The 26,848-nt window shown below is 37.9% G+C and overlaps 1 protein-coding gene across 1 annotated transcript in view; it reads left to right on the top strand.

Annotated features, from left to right (window-relative positions):
* CtIP (CTBP-interacting protein) overlaps positions 1 to 26,848 on the top strand; it is an 86,333-nt gene that overhangs the window by 13,711 nt on the left and 45,774 nt on the right. Inside the window, exons 2-3 of the mRNA XM_083121634.1 lie at positions 5,869 to 6,086; positions 14,441 to 14,537. Of these exons, the coding sequence (XP_082977760.1) occupies positions 5,885 to 6,086; positions 14,441 to 14,537 (299 nt within the window). The 5' untranslated portion in view covers positions 5,869 to 5,884. The remainder of the gene's footprint in view (positions 1 to 5,868; positions 6,087 to 14,440; positions 14,538 to 26,848) is intronic.

The raw sequence follows: 26,848 nt of genomic DNA, 5'->3' as shown, positions 1-26,848 counted from the left end.
GGAATGGTGCGTAAACTTCTTTCTCTCCTGATATGTCAGCGTGATCTCGATGAGTTCCTAACACGTTAGGAGCATTCTAGTGCTTTGTTTCTAACATCTCCAAAAGGAGAAAATGGTTACGAGCATGCAGTAATAACTTTTTGCTGGTTAAAGATACGTTGGAAAAACCTTCGCCGCTTCATTTGTCGTGAAATTTTAGCCTGATTTGATATATCACCTCACCCTCTTTCCTTTGAAATTTTTGCGTTGAAATCATTATGGCTGTCAACACTATGCCGGACCTGCGCTTGACACACACAGCTAGGGATCTCCCTGTGCCTAACCTATTTCCTTCATGACCAATTATACCCAAGATAACTCCTTTACATTTTGTAGGGGGTGTTAAGGGAATTTTGACTCGTCATAGTTCATGTAATGAGACTTTTATCAGTCACATAGTTACACATATTATTTTGTATCTTCTGATCCCATTGCAGTCCCAGAATGATTTTTTGATATGCTTTAGAGTATGGCATGAGGGACCAAATATATTTTTTTCACGGTTTTTGGTGATAACATGTTTTGAGATATTCAAGGTCAAAGGTCAAGGTCATGTGACAAAATTATATTTTTATCCAAAGGTAGGCCTGTTATATATCACTGGAAAGCTTGTTCAATTCACTGTACAATAAGCTTTATTTGAGCTTCCTAGGCGAAATAGAGGAGGAGTACAGCACATTTAGTATAGCTAAGCAGGCTCAAAAAGAACAATTTATGCGAACTTTGACCTTGAATAACTTAACAATTACAAGATGCACGAGTCTCAAGATTTTCATAGTTACTAAGTTCCATGCATAGTTTCAACTTCCCAAATTTCATGAAAATCGGAGTTTGGTCAGGTTGTAAGCTGTGTTGATTTCATATGGAATGACTCTTCCACTATTGGCTAACCACGAAGATTAAGATGTGTGATGATATGGTGAAATTGATGAAGTGACACACTTAAAGAACACCCATTCCCAGGTAGCGGGAATGAAACCCGTGTCCTTGGTGACGTAGTGTGCTCTGCTAACCACTCCTCCGACGTAGTGTGCTCTGCTAACCACTCCTCCACGTATGTCAGCAGTGTGGTTAAGAGTTTGACATGTAAGTCTGAAATTTCAATGAACGCGTGCATGTGTTTCTGCTCCCTACCCCCCCCCCTTTCTTGCTCGCACACAACACACTATGCTGATGCATTCACACACACCTAATAATTTCATAGCTATCACGGCACGGGCATTGGTATTGCTCACGCTCTCAAGTAAAGCAAACGTATTGCGTATTCACTTGCAACTTATTACAAGACGTCATCCAATGCAAGGAAAAAGAGAAGAAAAGTTAATTTGCTCTCGGTATCCAGGAATCTTCGCCTCAAGGACGTGCACCTTACAGTAGTTACAGTTGCTCCAATCAGTGTTGGCTGTCTTGAGACCTTAACCATGATTTTTTGTTTAGCTGAGGCTCGGTTCGGGAGGAGGAGGGTAACGTAGTACTTGATGAGGCGAGTGTATATGAAACTCAAAGATCTATAAATATCATACGTCTAGGATGTTGCAAAAAAAAATAAGTATGGACCTAGAAATCCGTTCACTGGTGATGACACTAGTGCTTCATTCCCTCCCTCCCATCCTTTCTCTCTTATAAATCTTTTTTTTTTACATTATGAAAGTCGCATTTAAAAAAAAAAACTAAATTTGATTGTTTTTTGCCTTAATTTTCTTATGAAATGATTCCATTAAGTATTAAAAGAAGCAATTTGTAAATTTGAAAAGAGAATCTTTTTCTTTCACAACTAGAAATACCACATAGATGTAGGTGTGTTGCTTACTTTCCAAGCTTCGTGGCATCGACATTTTGAATGATGATGTAAATCAAATGGCATGCTAAAGAACAGTATTTGTAGGTAATAGTGGCAACATAGTCGTTTTCTGTTAGGACTGTCCTTCTCCTCTCCAACAATATCTAAATCATGAAAATACTCCACATAGTTTCCGAGATATGACATGTTTTGTGTCACAAGGTACATTCGTTCTTCCACCCAATTTCTGAAAATCTTCAAATTTTCAAAAATTTGTAACTTTCAAAATATTTGTTGGTAAAGTCTAATATTACATATTTGTCATATTGACCAAGTATCTATCAGTACAAAAAATATGAAACAAATCCATGACTGAAACAACCTGCTCTGGGTGATTTCGCGTGGAAGAACCTATTACATTTTATATGTATGCATTTCTGATGAGGGGCGATGATAAATTAACCCACCAAACGATGCTCTGTTGCAACGATGCATCTCAACATTACAGTCTTTTTTTTTTTTAGATCAGTGACAATCGATCAGATGTTTCAAATAAGAGAAATATTAAGGGAAGCTAAGAGCGATATGATCGTGTTTTATCGTCCCCTCTCCCCCAATGTTGAAAAATGAGATCATGCCTCTTCAACCTCCTCTAAAACTAAGGAATCACTCTTCCCAAACTAACATTAAACACAAGAATTATTTGTGATTTAACAGCACCGGACACGACGTCTAAGACTGACAGTAATGCTGTAATGTAGAACCAACCTCGTGTCTCTTTTGTCCTTTAACAAAGAGAATGAAAATTAGTAAACTAAATGTAACAAGAGAATGAAACTTGCCAGTCTCTTGCTTTTATATCAGCGATTGACTTCAGCACAGTGATATTCCAACTTGGCTTTGCTTTTGTTATACGAGGGGCGATCAGGTTGCTCCGACCCTAACATAGAAGGAATGACGTTATGATTGATTTTTTATTTTGCTATTGTTTAGTGATCCTTTATATGCTTTCATTCTGAATTGTAAGTCTGAGTAGCGTACAGTTTTCTTTTTACAGGGGTTTAACTGAGTGAAGTTGTGTCAATGTGCCAGAATGGAGAAAACTGAGGTGAGAGCGGTGATCAAATATTTTGTGAAGAAGAAGTGGACGGTATCCAAAATTCATGAGGACTTGGTGGATACACTAGGGGACAGTACTCCTTCATACAGTATGGTGAAGAGATGGTGTCGTGAGTTTAATTGTGGGAGAGAGCCGTGTGAGGATGAATATGCAGGTGGAGCACCAAAAACTGTCATGACGACAGAAAACATTAACAAAGTCCACGATATCGTGCTGAAGGATCGTCGAGTCACTATCCGTCATGTTGCTGAGATGTGTGGCCTGTCATATGGCACTGTGCAAGACATAATAACCCAGAAATTGCAAATGAAAAAAATTGCTGCAAGATGGGTCCCTCGAAACCTCACCCCACATCAGAAGCTCACCCGAGTGCTCATCAGTCAAGAACTTCTTGACAACTTTCGTGCTGATATAGACGATTTCCTTCCCCGATTTGTAACTATGGATGAAACATGGGTCTATCACTTCGACCCAGAAACAAAATCACAAAGCATGGAGTGGAAACACCCACATTCTCCACCAAGAAGAAGTTCAAGGTGCAAACGTCAGCAAAAAAGGTGATGGCCTCAATTTTCTGGGACTGCAAGCGTGTCCTACTTGTGGACTATCTACAAAGATGGCAAACCATCACTGGCACATACTACAGTGACCTAATCAAGAAATTACGTGATTCCATCAAGAAAAAGAGGCGTGGGATGTTGACCCGTGGTGTGCTCCTTCACCAGGACAATGCACCTGTCCACACCTCACGCATTGCGAGGGCCGCTATCGCAGATGCATCCTTCCAATTGTTGCCCCACCCACCCTATTCCCTAGATTTGGCCCCCAGTGATTTCCATTTGTTCAAACATTTGAAGAGTGACATTTGTGGGCAAAAATTTTCTGATGATTCTGAGGTGATAAGGGCTGTGGACTCATGGTTGGAGGACCAGTCGGAAGATTTTTTTTGCAAGGTATCCAGGTGTTGGAGCACTGATGGGAAAAGTGCTTTGGAGTTGCAGGGGAGTATGTTGAAAAATAATAAAAAAATTGAAACCCTATTGCCGCTCTTTCTATGTTAGGGTCAGAGCAACCTGATCGCCCCTCGTATATACTTTCGGCAATTTTATTTCTAAAAAAATAAATGCACAGCTCAATGTTTCTAGAAAGACAAAAATAAGGATTTTCAGTACAAATGTAAAATCAGTTTTACTGTATGCTTGCGAAACATGGAAAACCACACAAGCTAACACGAAAAGGATACAAACCTTTATTAATCACTGTCTCAGGCGTATCCTCAATATAAAATGGCCAGAAATAATATCAAATGAAGAATTATGGAGAGAAACTAAACAACAGCCAATTGCAACCCAAATAAAAAGAAGAAAATGGAGTTGGTTAGGGCATACCTTACGAAAACTAACTGGAGCAATAGAGAAAGCAGCCTTAGACTGGAACCCCCAAGGAGCCCAGAAAATAGAACGTCCGAAGAAGACATGGAAGAGAACAGTAGAAGAAGAAGCAGCCGAGAAAGGAAAAACATGGAGAGAGGTCAAGGAATTGGCACATCACAGAGCCAAATGGAGGCATTTCACTGAAGCCCTATGCTCCTGATGGAGCAAAAGGAATTAAGTTAAGTCAAGTCAAGTCTATCGTTTGGCATGGAAGTAAATCCAAACCCATCACTACACTTTCCAGAAGGTAACTGTCATCATCTTCGTTCAAAGAAAATTATTACCCTGCCATGTTCCCTGTGCCGAAACACACCTGCTGAAACCCAGTTATTCAGATCGAGACGAAACAAAAGTCTAAAGTTGGAAAGGAAAAGGGGGGGATTAGCCCAGGTATTTGAATTTCCAGGAAAATGCTATGTACTATGTCTGAGACACGTCCACCACTTTCATGGGCGATGACCTTTTTGACTGCGGAAAGTCTAAAGAAACAGATATCCACAAAACACCAAGGAAAGTGGAAGGATTACCCACAGGTACCTCGTTGGCTTTCGGGACCTCATTGGGGTTATTGTTACACGAAACCGCATCTGTACGAACAAAGCCTGGTAGACTTCGAAGAGAACTAAACAGAACCAGCAAACTCCTATGGGGATAATTTCACGTTATGCTTAATTTGCACGTGAGTTTGATCTGCATATGGATCTTTGTGTCACGTACTTGCTGTTCACTGAAATTTGAATACAGGCTTATTTAACAAATGCACAACTATTTTTTTTTTCAAAACCAAAGGTAAGTTTGAAAAGGTGAACGAACCTTTGAAAAAGAACAAATTTTGGTTTTGGCCGTGCTTCTAGCAACTCAAAAACAATGGTATCGGTGCAAAAATATCAACCGATACCGATACCCCTGGTATCGGCATATACCGATCAGCCCTAAAAATAACCATCATATAGTCCTAAATCTAACAACGTGAAAGAATAGCTGCTGTTGTGGAATGTCATGTTGGGTGCTATATTCATTTGCACGAAGTCTTCGGGCTGTTCTACTTCACGCTAACGTAACATATGTACTTTACTTCACAATAACACATTTCCGCTAGTTAAAAAACAACTGAAAACACTCATAGAAAACAAAATCATCATGAACCATGCAAACAAGTGCCCCCTTACTTTCACAGTCGTTTCCAGTATTCTAAAACTTCCTAATACTTTTATAACATTAAATGTTCAGAACTGTCACCTTTTGAGCAATAAACACATAATAGGAGGTTGTTAAAGCATAGTTTTGGTTGAAACAGAATTTATTGAATGCATGCTACACATTAATAATGCATTAAATCATCACATCATATTTGAAAACAGTTGTGATTTGGAAATACATTAGAATGCAAAAGCAAAATCCAAGAAAAATTATTAAGTTGAAAATTTCACTTGTATTCATAGTTTATTAAAACTTACACATTATTGAATGTTTACTATGTTGTCTTCTTCTTTCAGTATCTTATGAAGAGAGATGTGTAATGCTGGGGTAGATAACCTAAGAATGGATACATCTCCATCAAAAATGTGCAAGAGGCCAGTGTCAACAGAGTGGAATATAAAGAAAATATGGGATTCACTGCTGGAGTTAGATCAACTTCAGATTTCACAAGAAGAAGATATTTCTATGCTAGAGGTTACCTTATTGACCCAAATTCTCCTTACACGATTTAGAAGTAAGTGCCAACTCTCAAAATATGATTACACTTCTTGTTTGACACATTTTGAACTGATAAAGTTTCAATTGCTGGGTGTAATTCCATCATTATGCTTTCGCCGGTTATACATAATAATGAATGGAATAAACACCTTTCTTGGAGAATGATTCTATTGTACCATATACAGTATGGTTGGAAATAAAGTATACCAAAAGTTGGTAACACTGTATATGTTTGGTATTGTGTGGGAAGCAGGGAAGTGCAGCTGCAGTGTAACATTAGTTTTTACAGAGGACAGTTATAGTGAAAGACAATCCACAATGATCTTGAGTATTCGAGAGAAAGCATTTTTTGGAGAATATTTATGGAACTCATGCTCGAAAGTTCTACACATGCAAATGCTGCTCAATGCATTCATAAAATTGTGGTAATGATACAAACTTGCAGGGTCGCTATGAAAAATGTTTGGTGTTGGATGGATGGCACTTGGAACATCTATCCTGTCTGTTCTGTTTATATTTAAACGTTGTGTGTACAGTATAGCCTGACAAGTTAAGTCCCGATATGCGTAGATCACTGCGGAGCACTTCCTATTACATCATCCTCCCCACCACTCTTCTTCGTACTGGTCTGCCCTTGAGAGTACGAGTAGTGCCAACTCAGCAAAATTAAGCTAAAAGAAATATGTCAAACGATTTTTACTGTGTGGATTGACGGTGCCGGCAAATATCAGTTTATCAGTAGTTCATTTGATTTAATCCGGTCTTTGAAAATGCATGCGATGCGCGGATTGTAAACTGTAGTATTACGCACGGACGTTAAGGTTTATAATGAAGACAAACTTCTGGGCGAATGACTTCATTTTCTGAATGCAACATCGAGCAGTGGCCTGGTTTTAAAGCCGAGTGGGGTGGGGGTTCTTTTGTTTATCGTACAACAACCAATACGAGAAGGCAATCTGATAACACGCTTGCCTGTGTTTTTTTTTTAAAGCATTGAAATGTTCTTGCTCTTTACTCTTGGCTACATATTTTTGAAATGCAAAAATCAAATCATGCCGGGTCCAACAAAATCCACAATCTGCTCTGGAAAGCCCCTTAGAGGACAGGCCAGATAAATTGTTTACAATGTTGCAACATATTTGGGAAATCAGGAGGAGTTACATAAATTTAAGTATAATGTTGTCGAGTCCACAAGTATCCGCCACGGGAGTATCTAAATGGATGGTCTCTCCAGTTTTAAAAGAATTGGATTGATTTGTTGTTTTAAGTCCACTTTATGCACAGTAAGGCTAATCGGGACTGGACCTACAGTTTAAAGTGCGATCCAAACCACTATGGTTCGGATCCCACTTTAAACTGTAGGTACAGTCCTGATTAGCCTTTCTGTGCATAAAGTGGACTTAAAACAACAATTCAACATGTATCATTAAATCGGAATAACAAAATTGCTATTATCAATGTTTCCAATGTTGCTAGCCAAATTTTAATATCTTCAGCGATATGGTAAAGAAGACCACTTATGAGCAAGAATTTTAATTTATTTTAATCCAATCTTGTATTAATTGAAGGGCTTAGGTGTAAAACATGGTAAGTGACATTTTAGTAATTTTTGAGTTACAAGGTAAAATGTGCAATCCTTCAATTTTCAAATGAAATTGCCATGTCATAGAATTTGCATTGGACTCAGTGAAGCCTTCTTAAATTGGTAAATGCAACATGTAAACAATTTATCTACAGTATAGCTTGTAATAACCATTTTTTCTTAATGACCTCAGAAATAACTAAAATGTCACTTACCATGTTTTACACCCGAGCCCTTCAATTAATAAATGCAATGTTTTGAAATGTGTAACTTTATCTTGATTAGTGCGTTAGCCTCTCCCCCTCTACCCCCCTCAAATGAAAGCTGGCACATGAATTATTTTTTGTACTCCTGTATACAGATAACATTTTTCAAAGTACTTACATTATACGAGCGTCACTATTTATATTTTGAGCCTAACAATGAAAAAACAGGAATTTGGCATTGAAAACTGCTTTATTGTTTTTCAAAGTATTCTCCTTTATGGTCAATACACTTTTGCATTCGTTCGAACCATTTGTCAAAGCAGTTTTTCTTATCTTCTTGAGACACCTCCATAATATGGTTTTTGAACGCATCAACGGCGTCTTCCGCCGACGAAAATCGTTGTCCACGCAATTTATTCTTGACATTCGGGAATAAGAAGAAGTCATTGGGTGCCAAATCAGGACTGTACGGCGAATGACTTTTTTCGATTTTTTGACTGTGTTTAAAGTCGGTTGTTAGACGAGATGTGTGACAGCTGGCATTGTCTTGATGAAGAATGATCCGACGGCGTTTGTTTGTTTTCCGTATTTGACTGAAGACCTCTGGCAAACAAATTGTTGTGTACCATTCAGAGTTGACCGTTCTATGTTCTTCTAAAGGCACAGTTTGCCACATGACCAGTTTTCCCGAAAAAAACAGGCGACAATTTGTTTCGATGTGCTTCGAGCGCGAACAACTTTTGTTGGATTGGGTTCATCTTGAAACACCCATACAGTCGACTGCTGTTTACGTTCTGGCTCATATGCATATATCCATGATTCGTCACCTGTTACAATCTTATATACGTCTTGTGAAGCGCCACGATTGTATTTATTGAGCATTTGTTTGCACCAATTGACGCGAGCGTCTTTTTGAGTTTTTGTCAAATTGTGTGGGATCCAACGAGAACATACCTTTCTCACAGCTAAATGATCATGTAATATTTTATATATGCTGGTGGAACTAATGCCTATGGTTGCCTCAATCTCACAGTATGTCACATGACGATCTTGCAGTATTAGGTTTTGCACAGCATCAATCTTTTCTTGAACAACAACTGATTTTGGACGACCTTCGCGAATCTCGTCGGTGAGCGAATGGCGGCCACGATTAAATTCGTTATACCAGCGTTTCACAGTGGCAAAGGATGGGGCTTCATCGCCAAATGTGGAAGTAAGTTGATCGATCCACTCTTGTCTTGATAATCCACGTCGAAAATCGTAAAAAATCATCGCACGAAAATGTTCACAAGTTAATTCCATTTTATTGTTGTCGCGCAATCTCCAAGGCAACATAAACAACACAAATGAAGCTATTGACAAAACATTTGAAGTACGTTATGGTCAATAATGCCAGACGATTCCGTGCAAACGTCAAATCGTGCCTAACTTCAATCAGTGTTGCCAAGGCTCAAAATATAAATAGTGATCCTCGTACGTACTAAATTGAATTAAATCTTCCATATTCTGCATTTCAGTATACTTCATTTCAGGCCATACTGTATGACTTTCATGCACAGTGGCTCTTTGACTGTCGCCTGGGTAATGGTCAACTGTTGCCAAGTTGGGAACTTGAAGCATTGCATGCGGTTCTTCATTTTCTTTAATTCTTCGAGTTAAATACACTATTTATTTGCAGATATGTCTTACATAAGTAGGTTACTCATGTTTGATTACATTGGCATATTATTTCCCCAATTTCTTATTTTTCTTTATGTGCATACAACATTTTTTAATCCAAAAAAGGTATCTTGCGGGAGATAGACAGTTCTGACATTGTTGCTTTTAGTATTTCATAACACAAGTCCAATAGCTAAAATTTGTGAGCGTGATAACTTCCGCAACTTACAGAAAACTTATACACATCCATACTCATTTTGAAACTTTGCAACTTCATGCTCATCTTCTTACACTCCTTGCAAAAATCATCTAGTGTATGGAAGTCTGACCAAATTTGCAGATGATATCATTAGGAAATGTAAGGTAATTGAACATGTTTTCATCTGATTTTCAGTAACAGTATTTATGCACCAATTGGTTTCAATTCTTACATAATTTGACGGTTTGGTTTGATTTGGTGTTTTAAGCCCACTTTGTGCACAGTAAGGCTAATCGGGACTGGGCTTACAGTTTAAAGTGGGATCCGAACCACTATGTGCCTCCACCGGGTATCGAACCTGGCCCCTTGATTACAAGGCAACGACAATGATTTGACAGTGTTGTATTTTTGAGATGAATATATTGTAGAGATATGGTGATTAAAAATACGAGAAAACCTCGTCAAGAGAATATTTTATGCTTGTTTATTCACTGGAATTGTCCGACCAGCGAGCAATCTCAAGAATGCGCAAACTTCATAACTTCCATGAAGCATTGACTGAGAGGCAAATACCTGGATCTAACATGATCCAGCGTGTTCGAAAGGTGTAATAACCTTTCGAAGCCAAAGATTATAAAAGCAAGCTCAGTCCAGAGCTTGCTCTCATTACTCTTATATTACTAGTATGCATTACAACTAACTAAACTACGACGACGGTGTACGAAGTTTACGGCTGCATAAGCATGCAACCATTCGTGCGGGATTGCTCGGAACAGTGAGTCAATGGTCACAGTATCGAACCTTGACATCAGTCATAATTCGGTCTGCAAGAAGCATCTGGACAAGGAACATCATTCGCCTACCAGGTATGAACAAGCGTAAATAACCTTTAAATTCAACCTTTCATATCTCATTCCTCTTAGTCGGAGCAGGTTCAACTCACAAATATATTTAAGCTCTACCTAAAATGTATTATTGAAGCATGCCTGTGACCTCAGATCCCAGGTAAGACGGGATTACAACAATATATTCAAATATACTACAAACATACGTCCAAGTTCTGTGGTGCAGTGATTAGGGTAGCTTGTTGTGAAAACCGGAGACCCTAGAATAGAATACAGTTGAATTTTTCTCGATTTGTTTATTCTGTTTATATTATGTCATTGGATATCAAATGAAATAAGTTAGGTAAAAGGAATGATATATTATGAACATATGTTTTAGGTTTTCTTAAACATTGTTTTTTGATATCTCCTCACTTGTTATTATTTGATTTTCCCACTCCAGCGAAAAGTTTGAGCATTTTCCATGTAAGCTTATGGGGTTAACTTTGGTCATGATTATCTCAAGAACCAGTAGACAGAAAATTTTGAAATTTTAACTGAAAACTGAGAAAGGATGTTTATAGAAAACCAGTGATTAATATTTTCATTTTCTGCATCAACATCCCGAAAATTAATTCATTCATTTTTATCACAATTTTTTTTTCAATTTTCTTGACATGGCAACACAGCTGCAGCCGGCGGGCTCACTGCAGGTGCTCTCTGTCGCAGTCAGCTAATGACCTTGTAGAAAGAGGGTTGGAACACGGCTGGTGATTTCGACCCAACACACAACAGGTTTAGAAGATGAACAGAAAGCAACATGTCTTTTAAACTTCTAAATGGGTAACTTTTAAATTGTAGACTGGAATTGGTGGAATGAAATTGGTGAAGTGTGTTCCGAACCCACGAAAATGTGAAGTTTGGATGTGGTGCAAGAATATGCGTAAACTTACTGAGAGGGTGAATTATGTTTCTAAACCAGTGGCATTCCCGCAATGGGGCATGTTGGGGCATTATTATTGTTAATGTAAAATACACTATTGCCGATTCTTCCATTATGAATGTAGATACGAATCATACTTTACATGTATAAATAACACGTTTGGTTTGTTTTTAAATTAATTTTATGCACAGAAAAACTAGCCATCCTACAGTTTAAAGTGGGGTCCAAACCACAATGCCTACACTGGGTATCGACCTCTGTACTCCTTGATTACAAGGCAATGACGTTATACCACTATGTGTATAAATACATATAAACTAGAGATGGCCAACAATGTAAAGTTCGGGGTAACCAGAACTGGGTACCTGGATCATAGAACTGAGTGTCGGTTGATTGACTGTTTAATTCGGTTATTTCTGCTATGTTTGGATAATTGCGACAATGATGAAGAATAGGGATTAGGTGAAATTGTTGAATGGCAACTCGCAAAGAACTCCTATGACCTGGCCTGGTTTCGAATCCATGGCACCCGGCGTTTCATCACACTATGCTCACCACTTCGCACGCAGGTCGACCCAAGTGTCCGTATTTCGGATTGTGGATGTATAAATTTTAGACCAATTTACTATTAAACCAATCATTTCAACAGCTCTTATCACTAATGCAATGAAACATTTCAGGCTCAAAATACAAGTATTTATGCCAATATAATATTTCAATTCTATTGCAAACAATATAGAAAGGTAAAGTTCCCCGAGCCATATGAAGGTTGGAAGGTTATTGGAGGGGGGGGGGGGTGCTTTGTAAATCAAGTCCATTTTCCAGAGTTTAACAATAATGAAGGTAAAGTATGTGTGTGTGTGTGGTGGGGGGTGTCATAAAGTTATTATAAAACAACATTTAGAAATATCGTACAAATAGTACAGTTTTTTTCTATATCTTCTAGTAAAGTATCTCTTGAAGTATTAATTGACTGTACTGACATTGTCCCTTACTACACATTCCATACTGCTTTTAATGATACAGATATTTATATCATACAAGCAAAATGCATAATATTCAATAGGAGTGCAGATGTGGAAGGAATGACAATGATGATGTCAAAGTCACAGATGTTTGTCTAAATGGGAGGCCGCACCAGGGGCAGCGAAGGTACAGATAAAAAAGCTTCCCTATGGAAGAACTTTCTAAAGTGTAGAGAATCTTCTAAATGCTTGCAGTTGCTGTTCATGTTCTGTCTAAGTTGTGAATATTAAGGGGGCTGATGGCAGTGCCAAGGAAGGCTCAGCCCCCTGACCTCTACCTGGCTATGGACCTAGTTCAAAGTAAGTTCAAAGTAAAAGATACTAAAACGAAAATATTCAAATAACGTTCATCGTTATTATTATTATTACTTGCAAACATATAAAATGCATTATTTTTAGCTTCAAATAAATCATTGAATCATATTTGTACACAGAACAGTTGATAGAGATTTCTACAAGGAAAAATTTGACAGCAAAATCCTTTCTATTTATTGAAAACCAACAACAACAATTTAATGGGACACATGTACTAACTATCAAGTAAAAACTTGATGTAAATTGTACAGTAACATTAGATTTGCGAGCAAGAGAATTTTTCAAAATGTCCTTGCAAACCATCAATTTAATTGACATTTTAGTGTAAAACTTGACAATTAACATGAACTTACTAGTCTTTACTAGTCTGAAATTAACTATAAAAATTCATTAGTAACCACAAAAATTATAGGAAACATGGAAGGGAATTAAATGAGATGTAGAGGTGGGGAGAGTCCCTAGCTGATCTGGACAATTGTTAGAAATTCATTATCCAGATATTCATGAACTATTTAACCTGCGATTTATTTTGATTTTCTCGAAATTTTGTGAGGGGCTGTAGCCAGTGATAAGACACACATTTTACTTTCTTTCATCACAGAATATCAATATTTTATTCCATTGCCGAAATATTTCTGAAATTGGACATTATGTAATTCATCTCTCTTCTTGACATCGGAGATACTGGGGAATATGTCGCCTTCAACCCCTTCTTGAGAGCTATATATATTTTTGCCATCCCGGTACTTCGAGAAATTTCATACTCCAGACTAAGTGAGTACACTGTGCTGATTCTGTTCGCATTCCTGAACACTTTCGTCTGTCCATTTTCAATATAGCCCTATAATTTATAAAATACCCAGTTCAATCTGCACAGAGCTTTCCTCCCCGGATATATATGCCCGAAACCGGTTCATGTGGCTCTAAAACATCTGGTGAGCTCTCCTTGGGTCTCCCTCCCCTCCCCTCTCCTCCCGGCTCATTAGTCGTGAACGAGATTTCATGAAGAGCCCACTGGGCTCTCTGCAGGGTTGCTCTGTCAAGAAATGTGAGAAAAGAGTAAAATGAATTATTTAATTTTGGGGGAGATTGGTACAGCAAATGAAAATATTAATCAGTGGTTCTCTACAAACATCCTTTGTCAGTGTGCAGTTAAAATTTGAAGTTTTTCTGTTGACTGGTTCTCGAGATAATTATGACCAAAGATAAGCTTACATGGAGAATGCTCAAACCTTCGACAGGGTAGATCACCTTAACACCTATGAAATTACAACTAAATTTCACACTTCCCCTTTGAATCATGCATGAAGTTGGTCCATGTTTTGAAAGCAATTAATAAATTTTGCACACACTCTCACACACACACATTTTGACTGGGTTTACATGATATGGCAGTGCTTACTAATTTTATTTTCTGGCACACTGTTATTAACGAATATCAAATACTACTTGTCAGCATTACATTTATATTCATTATCTAAGTTTTAAAACACTCCTTTGTGTTTGAGTTATTTGGATAATATTTGTATGACTTTTGATCAAATTGATACATGATAAAGTGTGAACATCAACTTTTTGAAGATTTCCACAATTATTTTTTGTTTAACTTTTCCCCAGAACTGAAATTTTATATGGAGAGTTCAGAAGCCAAGTGGAACACAGAGCGGAAAGAAATGGAGATGAATTATGGCAAGCTTCAGATGCAAGTGGAAACGTATGTAGAAATTGAAACATCTTATATTTTCTGCCAATGAATATGAAATATATGTGATTTGTACATTTAGTTTCTTGATTTTTTTGACAAGCCTTTATTTTGATTGCAGTATTTCAACTGTTTCTATCTTCATCATGTAAGTTACCAAGACTGTTAGAGACAGTTGCATATGCGCCAAAAAATCTAAGAAAGTAAGTGTAAAAATCACTTATATTATGTACAGATTAATCGATACTCCATCAGTGTTGGCCAATATAAACATAATATTTTATTGGTATAATTACCAATAATTTTAGTGATTTGCTATATCTATAAATAACCTGTAATTTACTTCTGATTTCTACCAGTTTATTATTTTTATGAATATAAACATGTAATTCATATGGCGTGACTTTGTAAAGTAAATGTCTAAATACCAGTTTCTATTTTCAAAGGGGAAGCAAAAAGAGTGATTTGGATTTCCAGGTGCTGCAGCTGAATACAGTCTTGACAACAATCACTCAAGAGTTCTTCATGCTAGCCAGTGAATCAGAGTACTTTTATATAATTGTTTATTTTTTTATTACTCATCACTAGAGCCCGGAAGTTCAGGCATTTATTTTCGTTAAAATAGGCAGGCAAAAAGGCATTTATAATGTGGAAAATAGGCACTAAAAATGAAAAAAAAGGCAAAATAAACCGAAAAAAGGCACATTTGGAAGTCGCTTACTTTTATCTATAATTTCTGGCAACATGTTAAAATCTACATTGGGAAGAGCATTTCAATTTTCTCCATCTTGATTGCACATAACTACAAGGTGCTTTTTTAAGTTCTCAACATTCATTGATAGTCGTCTGTCAGAGAGAATGTTTTTCATAATAGAAAATGATCTTTCTACTTTGACAGAAGTTATTGGAGCATACATAAAACAAGCTAATGTAGCTGGACTCATTTTGGTAACAGCATTTTCACCTTTTAGAATATCACAAATGGTTTTCAATTGTTTCAGGTCCTCATTTGCAATTACTACTACCCATCTGCACTTTTCCGCAACAGCTGACTCCTTTTCTCCTGGCACTTCCATCATCTGCTGCATAGATTCCTCGAAGATTTTCATGGATGCTATAATTGTAATTATCTCTGGCAATGCACCATAATGTGCAAAAAATATACTTGAATAGCACAGGAGTTTTTTCACTTCATGAATTGAAGCCGCTTCATTTTCTGGAAGAGCATCGATCACCTCACTGATTTTTTGAAGGTTGTTAGCGTAATATATAGCTGCTGATATCCAGGTTCCCCATCTCATCTAGATTGGTTGCTGAGGTAAACTAAGCTCAATCACAACTTCCTGAAATTTTCGGGTTCGAGAGGGAGATTTCAGAAATATCTTCTTTGTGTTCGAAATCAACCTGTCCACTTCAGCAGTCAATCATGCACAAGGAAATATTAACCGAAAGGCAATATCCTAACTGAGCATGAAATACATTTTTCTCACTTCCTGGGTTCAATACCCGGTGGAGGCACAAGTGGTTCGGATCCCACTTTAAACTGTAGGTCCAGTCCCGATTAGCCTTACTGTGCATAAAGTGGACTTAAAACACCAACTCAACTCAACATTTTTCTCACACTTTTCTTCTTCAGCAAAGTTGAAACATGCACGAGTTCAATATTACCTGAATAATTCGAAAATTATTCACATAATAAACGGAAGAAAAATAAATGCCAACAACGTTTTTTGGGAGAAAAATAATTTGTATACACATTTTTTTTAAAAAAAATGGTCAAATTTCATTGAAAAGGGCAAAAAAAGGCATTATAATTAAAAATAGGCAGTGGGGTCCCAAATAGGCAAAATAGGCAAAATGAAAAGGCTTCTAAAACATTCGAAACAACATAAGAAACATACTTCCGGAAAAATTTTATCAATATATGCAGTAGATAAAAAGAGGCATTTTGCCAAACCGGATCAAGAAAGTGTGTGGTGTTACCACCACACCCCCTATATGCCTTCATGGCATGGTTCTAAGCACAGGGGAGCCCTTTACCTTTTTACTTTTTTTTTACTTTTTACATTTGGCATGAGCAGTCCCAAGTTCAGTCTCCAGAAAGTGTTCCTAGATGTCCTGGCTGTAACTTTGCTCTCAAGATGTCTCCCTTTGTTATCACGTCAAAGGAAAATTGGTGATAGCACATAGGAGTATTCCATGTGAAATCAACCAGTAAAGATGCACTTTTCAACCTCACAAATTTTGATCCATTTGAAATTTTGCATACTGAAAGGGCCACTTGAGGTAGGAAAATATACAACTTTGGAGATCCTAATCTTTTGTATTTCCGAAATTACATTGTTGCAAACTGCGATTTTGGCAATTTTTTCCAACATCTTGTTAACTTTAAATTGCAATATTTCAGCAACCAGGGCACCAATAGAAGTGATTCGGATGGAATTGGAAGGGTCTTGAAAGGCTCTTTCACACAAAATATTGCATACTTATGCCAGGGTACAAAAATAATTGAAGGTGGTGTAAAGAAAACTTTGGAAACCATTTTCTCAGACATTGTTCTTTTAATTTTTTTAAAAAATTACATGTCCTGCATACACTATTACTAAATATGTAAAAAAAAAAAATGGGACGACAATGGGATCCTGAGTTATGTTAAATTTAGGTTATGGTAGGGTAGGGTATGGTATGGTATGGTAGGCGACGTAATGGATAATAACAGATTTTGATAGACAAATTCCTAATATTCAAAAGTAAAAGTCTTAACAGAAATCACATACAATATTGTTTGAATTAACGTACATGAATATGATATTTAAATCCCCATTTATTAGAAATACAGGGTGACTCAAAAGTCTGATTCCATAGTCAGCTTCGTTATTAGTGCACATACCAAAAAATAAAAAGAGGGGAAAGTTGGTGGAAGTAGGTGAGTTTCAATCTAAAGTGCTTGAATTTTCAACGTAGCATGCACCGTTCAGGATGTAACCAAAAATGCCACATGCTTGACCCAGAGTATTGTATGGCATTGCAATAGCATACAGTAAAGGTTAACTTTGAAGAATTGATGACAATAATTAAAGGCCAAGAAAACAAGTAAAAAACGTGAACATGTGACGAGCCCACTCCCCTCTTCACACCACTAGAAAAGGCTAAACCAGTAGCTGTCGTATACCAATTGAATTTATACGCCGGACTTGATCTGCATCAGCAGTGAACGCCAGACCTGGTTATTAAGTGTTGTTTGTCATCAGTCTGTGATTAGCTTCTGTCATGTATGCCTCAAAGTCATAGCCATCCTGCGTGACGATACTTCTTGTTTTCATACCATTATGTAAGTAGTTGTAGTAATTCTGCTATTGTGTTCATGAATTATACAGTTTTGTTTGTGTTGGAACTTCTGTCTTATTCTTAACTCCATTTCCTGGATCACCGAAGAACAGAAAGAACCCGAAATTCAACAATGGTGACGAGGATCTTGGGAACTTCATTTGATACTTATTTCTCGTAATTCTACATATTTCTTGTGATTGTTCTTCAAGCTGTCTGTTGGAGGTAAGAATCTCTGTACACAATGCAAAAGTTGTCACAATTTTCTGAATTTTGCAGGGAGCAGGAAAGTATTAAGCAATACTTTGATAGATTCGAACATTTCTGCATTCCCAATGATAAGGCTAAACATGTTCTACAAGGGTTGGATAAAAAGTAATGGCAACACTGGTATAATTGGTACTTGACTGTATTGGAAGAGGAGCACGTGTTCCATTCCTTCAAAGTAATCGCCCCTCATCTCTGCGACCTTCTGTCACACGTATGGAAGGCGTCGTACACCGTCAGTGCATCCATCTCTGTCGATGTCCCGCAGTGACCGCCCTATAGCACATATGATGGCTTCACGCGTGTCGTAGTGCTTCCCGCCCAGTGGTTCCTTCATTTTGACAAAACGGTCGTAATCACACGGTCTCATACTGGTGAATACGGCGGATGTTCCAGTACCTCCCACTACCAGTTATGCAGGAGCGCCGTCACATTGGTCGCAGTGTGACACCTTGCATTGTCAAACAGGATGATGGGACACCGTGCTGTCGCTTCCTTCTTAATGCGAGACGAAGGTGGTGTTGCATGAAGGTGCAGAAGTAGGCAGCGTTGACCGTCTGCCTGAGAGACGTTGTTCTTCTTGCCTAAACATATTGTTAGGGTGCTTGCACTCTCGTCCTCTGCTTCAGAGCACTGCTGTTTTTGACTGAATAACATACAATCGCTACCACTCACTATACTTCCTCATCTGACATTCCTTTATCAGCCACGAAACGCTTGTGACTCACCCCTTTCACGGGACAGAAGTGTTGCCATTACTTTTTATCCAACCCTTGTATTAGCAGCAATAGGGCACAGAACGTATGCTGATTTATACAATGTCATACAACCTAAATCAATATCAGAGCTCAGTCTTGCTCAAATTCAACATACATTGATCCGCCATGATGAGCCCAAGAAGAATCTCGTACTTGAAAGGCATAAGTTTTTTCTTATTAAACAGAAATATAATCAAAGCATTCCTGATTTCATTGTGAAAATCAAAGAGCAAGCGTCAAAATGTGATTTTGGTGATCTTATTGATTCCATGTGCCGCGACGTATTTATTCTTGGTATGATAAGTTTCTGCGTTAGAAACAGGCTAGTGTCAGATCCTGATTTGACCTTGAAACAGGCAATAGATACGGCCATGTATCTCAACGAGCTAGAATTAAATGAGGGAATTGTTAACCAAAGTCACTCAAAGAATGCTGTGGAACATTCTGAAACTCCGACTGAATACACTTCGCAAATCCAAAACAGGTACAAGGGCAATCTTCGAATGAACATCAGACAAAATAGAACTGATACAAGGAATATTGGTAACAAATCAAACAATGATTCTGGTAAACCGTGTGATAATTGTAATTCTTTTCATCCTAATGGAAAATGTCCAGCTTTAGGAGCTACTTGCAGATATTGTAAAAAGAAAAATCATTTCTTAACAGCCTGCAAGAAGAGAGAATATAACAATTCTAGCAAAAACAAATTGGTGTCTTGCACAAACATTGTGTTGAACACGCGTATTAATGAAATTAATGAAAGATCTATCAGTGTTCCAGTTAATTGAAAACCTACGATTGTACCTAACAATCACAGCAATTTCAAACATACGAACCGAGAATCATCCATTGATTATTCAGATTTTAATGTGCCATGCATTCCCATAGATCACAAATTTGCAGATATTCAAGAAGAAAAATCTAAGAGCGAATTTGTTGATTACAGCGCCGCTGGTATGCAATGTAACGCTCAGTGTCCAGAAATTTTCACTACTTTCGTTACTAAAGAAAGTGAATCTGTTTGGCATACACAGGGATTGTTGTTTATCGACTTACAAGTCAACAATTCAAAGATTCCATTCCTAGTGGCCCCGGTTCTGTTTATACTTTAATTGACAGTAGACAATTTGAGTCTTCATTGCGAGGTTGCACTATACACAATTTTCCTATTATCTTGAAAGCATCAAATGGTAATAATCTTGGTGTTTTAGGAAAAGTTAACGTTGAAGTTATATTTCAAGGAATGAAACATAACTTAGATATGATTGTTGTAAAGACAAAATTGAATCGTGCTATTATGGGTTTGTCTTGGATTGATATTTTCATGCCTGAATGGCAAAACATTTTTGTTTCACATGTTCCTCAGATGGTTGCAACTTCTGTTGAATCAACAGCAATAAAGGAACTGGTTGTCAATCTAAGGAAAGATTTTCCTATACCTTTTGATGGTGACATGTCCAAGTCGATCAAGCGCTTCGAGATAGACTTGCCATTGAAAGACACTGCTACACCAGTGTTCAAGATATATTATGACGTCCCGTACTCGCTTAAGGAACCAGTCAAGGATGAATTACAGAAGTTGGTTAGTGACGGAGTCATTGAACTGATCAAATCATCATCGTGGGCTTCTCCTCTTGTTGTTGTTCGTAAGAAAAATGGTGAATTAAGGCTATGTGTGTCCTACAAGAACACTGTAAATCCGCAACTTAGGAAGATGGGACATCCGTTGCCTAAAATAGAGGACCTTTTCAACAAGATGGTTGGTTGCAGTTGGCTCGTTTCGTTCGACCTTCGAAGGGCTTACCTTCAGTTACGCCTATCTGTACAGGCTCAGAAGGTTCTTGTCTTCAACACGGAATTCGGGTTATTCAGACAGTTGAAGCTTCCCTTCAGAGTAAACTCTGCCAGTGCCATTTTCCAAGACTATATTTTAGTAGGAGGAGTTACTCTTGAGGAGTGCTATGATAAAGCACGAGAGGTGCTGAATCTTTTCTCCGATTATGGCATCCGCATAAATGAACAAAAGTCTAAGTTCTTCGTGCAAAATGTGAAGTATCTGGGACATTCTCTTTCACAGGAGGGAATTCATCCTCTGAAAGAAAACATTGATAAAATAGTTCAGTGTAAGCGACCCACTAATGTTGGCGAACTGAAGTCATTTCTCGGTATGGTCACGTATTACGCTTCGTACCTGCCAAACCTAGCTGACCGTGTTGCCAATTTATATGATTTGTTGAAGAATGGGGTACGCTGCTCATGGACAGATGTTCATCAGAAGGATTTCCAGGATGTCAAGGATCTGCTATCTAAGGACTTAGTACGCACAGTATATAATCCTTATAAAGACTTATACCTGATGCCGGATGCATCTCCTACCGCTACGGGAGCAGCCATATTGCACAAGATAAACGGAGTCCTAAAGCCTATCATGTGTATGGCCGGTACTTGATCCGCTGCGGAAATGAACTACACTCAATTGGAAAGGGAATCACTTGCATTAGTCCGTGGAGTCAAATACTTTCACAAGTATCTCATTGGACGACATTTTGTTGCGTTCACCGACTCGAAACCTTTATCTCACCTGCTGGATCCTAGAAGTAACCTGCCTGCTTTAGCCATCAGCAGAATCAACAGATGGAAGTTAGTATTGGAAGAATATGACTTCAAAACTGTTTACACGCATTATGTTGAGTTGGCTGATGCAATGTCTAGAATTTGTGTTGCAGATGATCCAGTTCATTATTATTATGATGATTTCGCATGTCAGTTGACAGACTGTTGTCCTTAATCTTATTGAATCTTCGGTGTTGACGCGCATTTCGCTGGAATCACAACGTGATCCTGAGCTTTCTAAAGTCTTCGAATATGTTCATCGGGAGAACAAAAGGTCATCCTCTCAGAAAAATATTCGACAGGCGATATGATGTCCACATACAGAAGGGATGTATTTTCGTGGGCAAAAGACTGGTCGTACCTGAATCTTGTATCCAAAGTGTCCTATCTCTGTTGCACAAATTCCACCAGGGAACATGCTAAATGAAGGAAATAGCTTGTTCATCGTTCTTCTGGAACACGATGAACGAAGATATTGAGAGGGTTACATCTTTGTGTGACACATGTTTGCGATACAATAACAGGCCCAACATACTGGGTACCGCATTTGAAACGTGGCCTATTGCATCGCAGCCTTTTGAGCGTGTTCATCTTGATTTCTTCCATTTCTCAGATATGAATTTCCTGTTGCTAGTTGACGCTTATTCTCATTGGATATTGGTATGGAGAGTGAAGAATATGCAATTTGACACCATGATTGGTCATTTAGATGAATTTTCTTCATGCTTTGGATATCCGAAAACCTATGTAACTGACAATGGCCAACCATTTGCATCTTCAGAGTTCAACTCTTATTGCTTAAAGAAGAATATCAAGCTTCTTCACTCAGCTCCGTACACCCCCCAATCAAATGGTCTAGCTGAAAGAAATGTTGGGGTGGTGAAGAACTTACTCGAAAAGAACTTTTCAAATCGTTCATGCATCACATTGAGAGAGATGGACAAGTTCGTTCTTGAGCTTTTAGGCAGATTAAGGAATACTCCAGTGCACGGGTATAGTCCAGCAGAACGTTTGCTTAAGTTTCGGCCAAGAACAGACATTTCCGCTTTTGACACATCAAATGGTTCCAAGAATCAGCCTATTAGTCCCGTTCCATTTATGCCGGGGGAAAAGGTACGTCACAAGAAACAATTCAGCCATGGGTCCAAGTACAAAATCGGCGAAATTGTTAAATTGATAGGCCGGAAGATGGCGAAGGTGATTGTAGATAATGACCTGATTGTTGTTCGTCTCACGAAGATCAAGAGGTATCCCGACAAGGTTGGAAAAGATACCTTTCTCCAAAATCAAAGTCGACCGCACGGAAACAACCCAATGCTTGTTCGAGAGGAGGACTATCTTCAAGTACCTGCTACTGAAGATCAAGGGGAGCCTCCAAATGCAACCTCCGACAATCAACCGGTTAGGAGATCACAGAGACCAAGACGACCACCTGACTGCTATGGGCAAACTCCATGAAATGGGAGTCTCTTCAACCGAATGGGGGGAGAGTGTCGTATACCAATTGAACTTATACGCTGGACTTGATCTGCATCAGTAGTGAACGCCAGACCTGGTTATTAAGTGTTGTTTGTCATCAGTCTGTGATTAGCTTCTGTCATCTATGCCTCAAAGTCATAGCCATCCTGCGTGACGAGACTTCTTGTTTTCATACCATTATATAAGTTAGTAATTCTGCTATTGCGTTCGTGAATTATACACTTTTGTTTGTGTTGGAACTTCTGTCTTATTCTTAACTCCATTTCCTGGATCACCAAAGAAGAGAAAGAACACGAAATTCAACAGTAGCTACGCAGATTTCATCAAGGGAGAGGTTTTTTTTCAAAAACTGTTTATCCAAATTCACATTACCCGTATTTTATTATACTTTAATTACTACTAGTATCACTACTAATGCTGCTGCTATTACTACTAATACCACCATCACTACTACTACTATTAGGAAGTTGAGATCTACATAAATATATTAATGAAATTAATAAAACAATACTACTTTCAAGTCAACGCTTATTTATATACGAGACATTTTAAGTGTGAAGAAAATCCATGACAACAAACAAATATACAGGGTGGCTCAATAAGTCACTTAACACCCTCAGTACAAGGCCACTGCGGCATGGAATTTGAAATTGGCGATGACCAATCGTTATCTGGCCAAGGGGGAACCACATTGACGCCACCCACACGGTCGGCGCCCATCTTGTTGTCCGCCATCTTGAATTCAACTTCAGAATTTTAAATGGGAAGGTGGTCATGCGACATATCAAAATAAGCTAGAATTTCACGAGAAATGCAATGGTGAAGGTTTTTTCGACGTATCTTTAACCAGTAAAAAGTTATGACTGAATTCTTGTACCAATTTGCTCCTTTTCGAGGTGTTAGAAAAATGCCTTATAATTTGTTTAGCGCTTCGGTAATGCATCAAGATCAAAGTGACGTCTATGGAGAGACTTTCGCATGCCATTGCCCATTATTTTAATCGGATACATCCATGAAGAGCTGTGCATTATGAATTGTTGTCGCGAACTGTAAATTGTCAACAATGAGAAAGCAATAATTATAATAAGCATAAAAATAATAAAAAATTAAAAAATAATAAAAACATAATTAAGAGTAACAAAACAACATAAAAGTGAATAGCAAATGAACAAAAAAGTAAGTAAAAGATGACACTATGTTATATTAATTACAAGCATTTCTTCTGATGGAAGACCGAAAGGCAAACTCGGAGGAAAATATATCAATATTTGAGGGGAGATCATTGTATTGTGCTGCAAGTCTATAAAAGAGAGATCTTTTTTGAATTTCCAGTCTAGGTTTTTTTGTATAAAATAATCTTGTGTTGCGTGTTGTGCGCATAGGTACTCGAAAGTGGAATTCCTCAAGAAGTGTGTTGCAGCGGCTTTTGCCATTCACAATTTTGTATAAATAACTGATATCATTCTGCAAACGTTGCTGATAAGCAGTTTGTAAGTTTAGAAAAGACAGGAGATGCGGAGATGAAAAATTGCGTAATGAGGGAACCCTGTGACTGACTATAGCTAGGAAGAAGTGAAAGACTGAATCGATTCTGGAGAGGTGAGTGGGACATGCCAGGGACCAGGAGAGCAGTATTCTATTATTGGGGAGATGAATGATTTGAAGTACAAGGTGAGGACTGAGATGTCACTAATTTCAGTGAAACGGTAGAGTAAACCTAAGAGCCGCATGACCTTTTTTGTGGTGAATAAAATATGTTCCTCAAATGTGACCTTTTGGTCGAAAACAATGCCTAGGTCTTTGTGAGAGGATACTGCTTTGATGTTATTGCCAGAGATGGAGTAAGATGACTTTAACAGATTCTTCTTGAGAGAGATAGTGAGAGTAGTACACTTGTCAGGATGTAATGTAAGGTCCCATGTCAGAAACCAGGAAGTAAATGTTGCTGTTATTCTGAAGAAGATGAGTATCGTCGGAAGTGGAGATTTCTCTGAAAATTTTACAGTCATCTGCGAAAAGAAGGTAATTGCTAGAGACAGCTGTGAGATGGTCGGCAAGGTCATCGATGAATAATATGAACAAGAGAGGTCCTAGAACCCTGTGGAACTCCAGAGAGGACAGGAAGAAAGTTAGAAACAGTTCCTGGAAGAATGACACGTTGTTGGCGATCGCTAAGGTAATCTGTGAGAGGGGTTAGAAATTTGCCATTAATGTTGAATCTATTGCATAATTGACTAACAGTATCATGCATGACATGTAATTTTTTTAAAAAATTAAGAAACCCATTTTTGAGAAAATGGCTACCAAATTCTTTTTAAGCGAGAATTCACATCGAAGAGACACGAGACACGCGTCGCTTGGAAGACAACACTAAGTAATCAATGCAAACTTTTGAACCGAAGAGACACAGCAAGATGCATGTGTCGCGTGTTGCTTACTTGTCTCTTGGACTGTGTCTTTTTCTCAATACTGTGCAGCATGTTGCTTCAGTTTGTTGTTTGCGTATGCGCAGTGAATGCTTCATTGCAACGAGCTATATTTAGACTCTGGAAGATAGCGCAACCGGGATCATATTTTAACCTGTAATTTACTGATATAATAAAGTATCAATATGCACAATGTTTTAACATTTAAACACAACGTTCTTTTTGCTTTATCAAGTTTTTTGATGCAGTTATTGGCTATAATTTGCCTTCAACATTGTGTAAAGACATTGTGTTTTGGCCATTTACCTGACTGCTTTTATATGAAAAAGCCAACATATGGAGGCACTTTAGTCCAAAATATATTAGTCAACATGGCAAAGTACTCTAGTGCATTGTTTCTCAACCGCTGGGCCGTGACTTGAGACCGTGCCCTCTTATCCACTATACTCAGCAGCAAAAGGTTCTGCTGAAAGTGGTTGACAACTATCATAATCCCAATATCATACTTGAGTTGTGAGTTTTCATTTTTTGAAGTCCATTTTATGTGCAAATAGACTAATCAGAATTGGATATGCCCGGTGCCTCCACTGGTTATCGAACCTGGGATCACTTAAAATATGTCTTCCATATTTTTATATTTGTCAACAATCCTACACACGTAATCAAACTATTATTACTCTTTATGATTATGTTAGAATTTATTTATCAATATTTAGTTTCATAGGTACATGATTATTCTTGCATAAAATCTTCAATACTGCAAAGATTTACGAGGAAAATTCTTCGGCTAAGGGCATTGACTTAAAAAGAATACCTTGACATGGTTTCACGAATATTGAGAACCATTTCTCTAGTGTTTAGGTATTCGCTTTATCGAGGCTGAAAAGTCTAGCGTATACAGTTTGAGGTCAGTGCATATTATTTATAACATGCATCTCCCAAGTTTCAATAACTTGCACAAATTTTTCAACGCAATTTACATGTCACAATGTCTCTTGCTACGTTTTTCTTCGGGTGACTAATAAACTGAATAATGCAATTATATCAGTACCATCATGCAAACTGAGCAAAGAAACCAGTGTCGCGTGCATCTTGTGTCTTTGGTGTGAAATTCTCGTGTTGTGTATCTCTTCGGTGTGAATTCTACCTTACACTACCTTCATTTTTTATTTTGCCCTGGCATAGGCATGCTATGTAAGATGCTACGTGCATGAATGGCCGAACCCAATGATCAACATAGGGAGAATTAGTTGGCAGAAGCAACAATAGATGGCAGCACGACAGAAAGGCGGAAAGTAAATTGATTGACGAAATTAAAGGAGACAGAAAGTGATTATATTAAACAAAACAAGTGAAAGATAATGAGTACAGATTAAACCATTGTAAATATAGGATAAGAAATATAAAATAATAGAGGAATTATAATGATTAATAAAATACTCGTGAATTA

The sequence above is a fragment of the Lepisma saccharinum genome, chromosome 4, assembly GCF_977018435.1.
Source record: "Lepisma saccharinum chromosome 4, izLepSacc3.1, whole genome shotgun sequence".
Lineage (NCBI taxonomy): Eukaryota > Metazoa > Arthropoda > Insecta > Zygentoma > Lepismatidae > Lepisma > Lepisma saccharinum.
This window is presented reverse-complemented; position numbering and strand designations above follow the sequence as displayed.